This window comes from Notolabrus celidotus, unplaced genomic scaffold (assembly GCF_009762535.1).
Source record: "Notolabrus celidotus isolate fNotCel1 unplaced genomic scaffold, fNotCel1.pri scaffold_546_arrow_ctg1, whole genome shotgun sequence".
Taxonomy (NCBI): domain Eukaryota; kingdom Metazoa; phylum Chordata; class Actinopteri; order Labriformes; family Labridae; genus Notolabrus; species Notolabrus celidotus.
In genome coordinates this window covers 1-8,197 of record NW_023260347.1, presented here as the reverse complement: position 1 = coordinate 8,197, position 8,197 = coordinate 1, and the positions used below count along the sequence as shown (strand labels likewise).

The 8,197-nt window shown below is 43.9% G+C and overlaps 1 protein-coding gene across 2 annotated transcripts; it reads left to right on the top strand.

Moving 5' to 3' along the window:
- Positions 1–202: 202 nt before the first annotated feature.
- On the top strand, positions 203–7,721 carry LOC117809908 (sorting nexin-21-like). 2 transcript variants are annotated; one of them, XM_034679417.1, is made up of 7 exons: positions 203–361; positions 2,055–2,181; positions 5,186–5,511; positions 5,603–5,799; positions 5,887–6,028; positions 6,127–6,292; positions 7,426–7,721. In XM_034679417.1, exons 3-7 carry the CDS (start codon positions 5,214–5,216, stop codon positions 7,484–7,486), a joined length of 864 nt encoding a protein of 287 aa, XP_034535308.1. In that variant the 5' UTR covers positions 203–361; positions 2,055–2,181; positions 5,186–5,213; the 3' UTR covers positions 7,487–7,721. The 2 variants fall into 2 exon arrangements, with proteins under 2 accessions (XP_034535308.1, XP_034535307.1); XM_034679416.1 differs by lacking the exon at positions 2,055–2,181.
- Positions 7,722–8,197: the final 476 nt, after the last annotated feature.

The window sequence follows — 8,197 nt, the reverse complement described above, 5'->3', positions numbered from 1 at the left end:
TTCCTTGTGTGTTCAAGCAGACCTGGCCAATAAAGCTGATTCTGATTCTGAATCCTTTATCTGGGACTCACTGAGTCTCTGAACTGCAGCTCACCTGCTTCCTTTCCCCACACCGCCCCCTGCTGTCTGTCCCGCAGCACTGCATTACCTTATATGGTCACTCCCAATCTTCCGCCGGGCCCCGCCCCCTGCTGCAGGCTGCAGCGGGGAGAGTTTCAGGACTCAGGATCCAGACCAGTCAGCTGGATCTGGACCTCTCAGGACGGTCCTGCACGGAGGTCCCGACCACAGCGTTTACACTCTACTTCAGCCCGCTGTCATGGACTGATCCGGATCGGAGAGAGTCTCCTTAAAGACCAGGGTGAGTCCCTTTAACCTCCGAGCTCTGAATAAATCACACACAGCAGAAACTCTGTCAACAAACCTGTTAGCTTGTTTGCTAACTTCACTGGGAGCTAACCGTTAGCACCACAGCCCTTCATTCAGACAGAGGAGAGAGGGAGGAGACCAAACCCTGAGAGAGGAGACCAAACCCTGAGGAGAGAGGAGACCAAACCCTGAGAGTGAGGAGAGAGGAGACCAAACCCTGAGGAGTGAGGAGAGAGGAGACCAAACCCTGAGGAGAGAGGAGACCAAACCCTGAGAGAGGAGACCAAACCCTGAGAGAGGAGACCAAACCCTGAGGAGAGAGGAGACCAAACCCTGAGAGAGGAGACCAAACCCTGAGGAGAGAGGAGACCAAACCCTGAGAGAGGAGACCAAACCCTGAGAGAGGAGACCAAACCCTGAGCTAACTAAGTGATTAAAGCTCTAAACTCCTGTCACTGTTACTGTTAGCTTGTATGCTAACTTTACACTGCTCTGTAATGAGCTAATAGAGTTAGCATGCTAAGGCTGAGCTGTCACAGAGATATATTTTATTATTGAGGTGTTATCTGTTAACTTATCAGTGTGTTGCCTTTAGGAACACCTTGTACATTTGAACTCTTGGTCCTGTTGCATTTATTTTTTCAGTTTAGCCAAAAATAATGTGTAATTTCAAGATTAAAAAATATAAATTATTTTTTCCTAGCTAGAACAAAGTGTCCATAGTGTATATATTTATGTATTAATTTAATTTAATTTATTTATTTTTGCTTCTGATTATTGTATTTTAATTCTTAAGTGAGTTATTGTGTCTCTTAAGTTAACTCAACTCAAAAGAGAGACAAAACAACAGCAGTGGTAAAATTATAAAATACATAATTATAAATAAAATAAATTAAAATCAACAAAGTAGAATTTATAAAATAAGTAATAGTGGAAAGAAAAGTTAAAAAATAAGGTAGTGTTAACAAGATCAGATGAATACAAGAAATAAATAAATAAGATAAATAAATGTTAAAAGAATGATTAGAATAATAAAAATAACATCTACATAGGCGTTAAATAATAATATTAATTTCCATTCTCCCCACATGCTGTTGATTTATTTAATTAAAGCATTCAGAGACACTATATATTAATAATAATAATAATAATAATATTAATAATAATAATAATAATAATAATAATAATAACAGCTGTATAATAGTAATAATAATGTTCCAGCTCCTCCTGCAGGACTCTGAGTTGTTCCCAGGACTGATGGGACATATTGTTCCTCCAGTAAGCTTCTGGTGTACTCTGAGGTCTCCTCTCCTTAAGTTGGACCTACCTGGAGAACCTCTAAAGATCTGCCTCCAGCACCTCACCTGACTCCTTTTGATATCTCTTAGACGCTCTTTTATTCCTCCTGTACCTGCACCCTCCTTCTTTCAGTCTCCTCCCAGAGCTCATGAGGATGGGTGAGGGTTGGAATGACTTGTAAGTCAAAAGCTTTGCCTTCAGGATCAGCTCATGACAGTCCAGTACAACCAACCTGCCTGTCGGTCTCACGGTCCATTGAATACTCCCTTATGCTTTATTTTGCTCCTGCTGCAGCACAGAGAACATCCCGTTTTCATGTAACAGCATTAATATATCAATAATAACATTTCTATATTTGTGCTAAAACCTTCCCCTGCTGCCCTGAGGTCCCTGCTGCCCTGAGGTCCCTGCTGCCCTGAGGTCCCTGCTGCCCTGAGGTCCCTGCTGCCCTGAGGTCCCTGCTACCCTGAGGTCCCTCCACCGTGTCCCTGACTGAACCCTCCTCTGCTTCAGGTCCGTTTTGAGGAAGCTCTTGGTAGTTTGAAACTTGTGTTTCAGAGTCAGAGGGAAGAGAAACTCTGCCGGTGACTTCCAGATCTCTTTCTCCCAGACTCACCTGAGGACTTTAAAGGCTGACTCACTGAGTGAAGGACCCGCTGGATCTCTCCAGGTCTTGTTTTCCTGTCTGCAGGCTGACCGAGCATCCCGCTGCATTATTAATGTGTGACATGATTTCCACTGAGGGAGGCCGCCGCGGCCGCCGCCGCCGGCTGCGTAACGCGAGCCAGCTCAGCTCTCTGCCATCTCTGCCGGGTCTGTTTCCGATGTGGATCTGTGAGTCTGCAGGGCTGGAACGTGACCCACTTGCTGTGTCAGTGACCTGGATTGTGGGAGTGGATGTCTCATTGATCTTTACTTTAGTGTTTTAAAGAGAGGAACGTGAGCAAAGTGGAGTTTCAGAGAGGACCTTTATCTGTAATTACTTTCACACGCACACAGCCGAGCTCGCTCTTTCCTCTCTCCAGAGAAGAAGAAGAGAAACTCTTCTCCTCCACTCTTTCTGAAGAAACACGGCGGAAAACAACGACTACTTCTTCTCTTTAAGCATCAGTCTTTCTCTCAGTCAGTGAATACACATTTCACCCAACATCAAAAGAACATTTTGAGACATATCAGAGTTTCTGAAACTTGTCAGAAGAGAGAAGAGGAAGAAGATGGAAAGAGGCTGCAGTCAGGAGTGCAGTCTTGTTTCTGATGTTTTCACTCACACACTTTATTTCTAAAGCACATTTTAAAGAACAGTTACATTTACCAAAGTGCTGCACAGTGAGGGACAAAGAGTGAGAACTCACAGAACAGAAAACACACAAAGAATACAATTACAGAATTATAAGAAAACACAGAAGAAACTTTCAAAATAATTAAACACATTAAAACACTATATATATATATATATATATATAAATATATATAAATAACTAAAAATTAAAACACACATGTCAATTTAAAAAAAGTAAAGTTCAAAACGCTGCAGCTCGAGTCCTGACTAGAACCAGGAAGAGGGAGCACATCTCTCCAGTGTTAGCTTCTCTTCACTGACTCACCATAAAATGTAGAATAGAATTTAAAATCCTTCTTTTAACCTACAAAGCTCTTAAAAATCAGACACCCTCGTATCTTAAAGAGCTCATAGTGCCCTATTACCCCTCTAGAACTCTACGCTCCCAACATGCAGGCTTGCTAGTTGTACCTAAAATCTCTAAAAGTAGTATGGGAGGTAGAGCCTTCAGTTATCAGGCCCCTCTCCTTTGGAATCATCTACCAGTCAGGGTCCGGGAGGCAGACACCCTCTCTACTTTTAAGAGTAGGCTTCAAACTTTCCTTTTTGATAAAGCTTATAGTTAGAGCTGGATCAGGCTTGGACCAGCTTTTGTCATGCTGCTATAGGCCTAGACTGCGAGGGGAACTGGCGCACTGACACACTGGGATCCTAGCTCACCCCCTTCCCCCCAACCCCCTCATCACTTACTTTAACTCTGCCTGTCCCTTTAAAGTTACTAACCATAGACCTTTCTGGAGTCCCTGAGCTCCCTTGTCTCGTAGATTCCTCTGAGCTGCCGTAGATGTCCTCCAGCTGATACGGACGTGCTGGACTCCAGCTGATACGGCTTCTACGACTCGTCTCATCACTATCACCTCTCTCTCTTACTCCCCTCTATCTGTCTTTCCAGACCCAACACGGTCTCAGCAGATGTGTGTCTAACATGAGTCTGGTCCTGCTGGAGGTTTCTGCCTGTTAAAGGAAGTTTGTCCTCTCCACTGTAACTAGCTAATACTGTGATGTGTAATGCTCATGGTGGATTAAGGTGGGGTCAGACTGAGTCTGATCCGGTCTTGGTGTTGGGTCTCTGTTCAGGATTTGACATAGAGTGGTCTAGACCTGCTCTGTTTGTAAAAGAGTCCTGAGATAACGTTTGTTGTGATTTGGAGCTTTATAAATAAAGATTGATTGACATAAAAAAAACTAAAAATAAGTAGAAAAACACGTCACTTAAAAAAAATAAAGATACATAAGAATACTGTAGAAATAAAACAAAATAATAAAACACAAACTTTAAAGAATAAAATGTAATAAATAATAACAAGAATAAAATAACTAATAATAATTAGAAAACAAATATGGCAATTAAAAAAAAAGACACAAAATAAAATTGATAATAAAATACATATGAAACTTTAGAAAAATGAAACACATAAATACACAGTGAAATATAAAATAAATAATTATAATTATAAAACATGGTAATTTAAGAAAAGTGAAGACACACAAAGAAAACTAAAAATAAAAGAAATAGTAAAACACTTAAAAAATAAAACAAAAATAATAAAACACTTAAAAAGAATTAAACAAATAAAAATACAGTTTAAAAAGAAAGAAATAAAGGAAAGTAAAAGAACAGACAGAGACCACACATGTCTCATGCTGGGTTGAAAGCCAAGGAGGAAAAATAAGTTTGAAGGATTTAAAAGTTGGCAAGGTTGGGGACAGGCTAACATGAGGGGGGGCAGCTGGTTCCACGCTCACCCCTGGTCTCAGGGACCACAAGACCATCAGCAGACCTCAAAGACCTGGAGGGGGTGTATCCTTAAAGGAGCTCAGAGATGTGTTGTGAGGGAGTTCAGTAATGGAGCCTGTTAATGCAAAACTAAAAACTTTCTATATCTAATAATTTATCAGAAATATTTGAAGTAGTGTGATGTAAAAACTCCCCGGGACGTTCCCTGGTCTCTGCATTGTTATGGTAACACTTTGCTGCCCCCTTGTGGCACATTAAGGAAAATCATGCATTGATACTTTAGATCATGAGTGATGAACAATGGCGTCCAGATGTTGTTGAATTTCTGAAACACGCTGGTGTAAACTGAGAGAGCGTTCTCTTGAGGCCTTTATTTGAGACCATGATGCTGTTATGATGGTTATTAACTCTTAAAGTGTCGCCTCTCTCTTGTTCCGTAGCCATCCTCGGGGGAGGCCTGGTGGCGTCATGGCGTCACGGCTGCTGGACCGTCTGAAGCGCTCGCTGTTTAAAGACGGTCAGGCGGCGGAACCCGAGCAGGAAGCAGAGAGTCCACAGGAAGAGGAGGAGTTTAAAGAGAACCGCTGGGAGGCGGAGCTAGAGGAGGAGGAGGAGTGTGTGACCGACCGGCTCGGAGGGACGCTGTGCTTCGACAGCGGAGGTGGAGGAGTCGGAGGGGAGGATGGAGGCGAGGGCGAAGGGTCCGGGTATGACAGCGACTCTGACTTCCTGGGGGAGTCGATGGAGGAGGGGCTTAGCAGCACAGGTGACACGGTCCTCTGTTGAACTCATCATGGGTTCGCTGTTGAAAGTTTGATGTAGCAGCGCCTGACTCTCCTCTCACCTGTCTCATCCAGATGCCAGTCCAGTGGGCGTGTCCCCCGTTAGCCCCTCCCCCTCCTCCCTGCTGGCTCGGCAGCTTCAGGAGAGCTGGAGGAGCCTGCGAGGACTCGGAGGAGGAGGCACCTCACCCACCGGGAGGCGGCTCACCGACAGCTTGATGTTCGAGGTCACGGACGCCAGCGTGGTGCAGGAGGGCTCGTCTAAGTACGTGGTGAGTTCAAGCGTCCAGGTGAGAGGTCGCCATGAGGTCAGAGAGGCCGTAAAGGAGGCTCACCCTGATCTGTCCCCGTCTCTCCAGCTCTACACCATCCATGTGATCCAGTCCGGCGGCAGCGACAAGACTCCCGCCATCATCACCCGTAGATACTCGGACTTCCAGCGGCTCCACGCCACGCTGCGCCGTAACCACGGAGACCAGATGGAGCGCGTCTGTTTCCCACGTCAGTATAAGTTAAAACATTTACCGTGATGTAAGGATGGCGATGAAGTCCTAACTCAGAAAGGGTGAACGGTCCGCTCTCTCTGTTTCCTCCTGCAGGGAAAAAGCTGAGGAGTAACTTCACCGCCGAGACCATCGCCAAGCGGAGCCGAGCGTTCGAGCAGTATCTGTCTCACCTCTGCTCCCTCCCTGCCCTGCGGGGGGCGCTGTGCGTCCGACAGTTCTTCTACCTGAGCGACCTGCAGACGGCTCAGCTGCTCATCAGGTAACTCACTCACAGACTCACAGCACAGACCCAACCTCACGCTGGATCACAGGAGGACCGGTCTGAGTTTGTGCACACTTTGAGGATCTTTATCGCCTCTTACTTTTTCTTAATGTTAGTTTTATTTTGATCTTTATTTAAACACTTTGGATTGAACTCTTCTAAGTTTATTACATTTTAATTAATCCTTTTAGACAAGGTGGGTCCCAGGAGACATGAGGCTGAATTTACCACCTGCAGGGGGGGTGAGAAAAACCCTGAGTTATCAGATCTCCTGATTCATGTTCACACCAGAGGAACAAGTCTTTCCTCTAGATTCCCCTTTATACTAGGGATGTACATTTCAAGTATTCTCCGTGATCGATCTTTGGAAATGTTAACGATCAATTATCATTTAATCATTTTTAAAAAGGTAAATGTTTTCCATCAGAAATAATCCCAAATGTGTTTTTCCCCTGAATCAAATCTTCCTTCCTGACTCAGTGTTTATAACTGACAGGATTGAATATCTAAGGATCGTATTGAGGAGTTCAAAATGTTAAACACTCTGAATATCAACATGTGGAGCAGGCTCATCATCTCTGCAGACACACAGTCATAAAGTGAAGGCTCAGACTTCAACAAGGGAACTGAACAGGAACATGTTTCAGACTCAGAGTCCAGTTTTCTGTTTTCTTATTGAGAATAATAATCATGTGGACGCGTTCAGGTCTCAGCCGGGAGGGAGACCGGGTCTGAATCAGTCCGGGGGGCGGAGATAAGAAGCTCTCATGGAGACCTGTCACTCAGCTGAGCGTCTCCGCTGTGAGCAACACCTTCAGTCAGCTGATTCTGAAACATGCTTTAAACTTCAAACACCTCCCTGAGACCTGAACCAGATATGAGACCACATCATGTTTGATCACCGGGAGAGAAAATCAAAACAAAGAAATGTGTTCAAGTTCTTTACAATCAATGAATCCATACTCCATTAATTGTTGACATCCATACTCTATACTCAATTTATTCGTCTGCAGATACTGGTATTGACCGCCAGCCTTGGCTGTAACTTCTCTCTCTTATCTTTCACTCCTCGTCACTTTCCCTCCACTCTTCCTGTGATGTTCTTCTCTGGTCTCTTCGTCTCTTGGCAGAGAACCGGTGGTTTTAACAAACAAACTAGCCGAGAGAAAACCTTCTCCAAAGTGTATTTAACCTCGAGTGTAGTTAGAACTCAGACTCCTGTTCTTTAACTTCAGATATAAAAACATGAAATGAGTTTCAATTCCTTCTTGCACAACGCCCAAACATCCTCTTTCTCCTCTCTGCAAACCGACACTGCTCCAACTCTTTCCTGTTCCACAAACTTCCTTTAACAGGCAGAAACCTCCAGCAGGACCAGACTCATGTTAGACACACATCTGAATCTGAGACCGTGTTGGAGAGAGGGATAGAGGGAGATGAAGAGAGAGAGAGATGATAGTGGGGAGACGGATAGTAGTAGTTGTAGCAGCTGGAGTCTGGACCACGTCCACAGCAGCAGAGATCCAGAGGAAGCTACGAGACAAGGGAGCTCAGGGACTCCAGAAAGGTCTAAGAAAAGAGAGAAGAGAGGGAGACCAGAAGAAAGAAAAAGAGGAGAAGAAATGGGGAAGGGAAGGAGGGGAAAAGAGAAGGAGACATAAAGGAGGAAGAAACATGGAAAGAACAAAGAATGATAGAAAGAAAGAAGAAGAAAGAAAGGAAAAAAAAGGAAGGAATGAAAAAAATAAAAGAGAGAAAGAAGTAAAAAAAGCAAGACAGAAAGGAGGGAAAGAAAGAGAAAGAAAGAAAGAAAGAAAGAAAGACAGAAAGAAAGAAAGACAGAAAGAAAGAAAGAAAGAAGTAAAGAAAGAAAGAAAGAAAGAAGAAAGAAAGAAGAAAAAG

Excerpts from the sequence above, each read along its gene's own strand:
- LOC117809908 (XM_034679416.1), top strand. The coding sequence starts at position 5,214 with ATGGCGTCACGGCTGCTGGACCGTCTGAAGCGCTCGCTGTTTAAAGAC. Across the intron at positions 5,800-5,886 it reads AGGGCTCGTCTAAGTACGTG|CTCTACACCATCCATGTGAT; the intron begins GTGAGTTCAAGC and ends CCGTCTCTCCAG. Across the intron at positions 6,029-6,126 it reads GGAGCGCGTCTGTTTCCCAC|GGAAAAAGCTGAGGAGTAAC; the intron begins GTCAGTATAAGT and ends TTCCTCCTGCAG.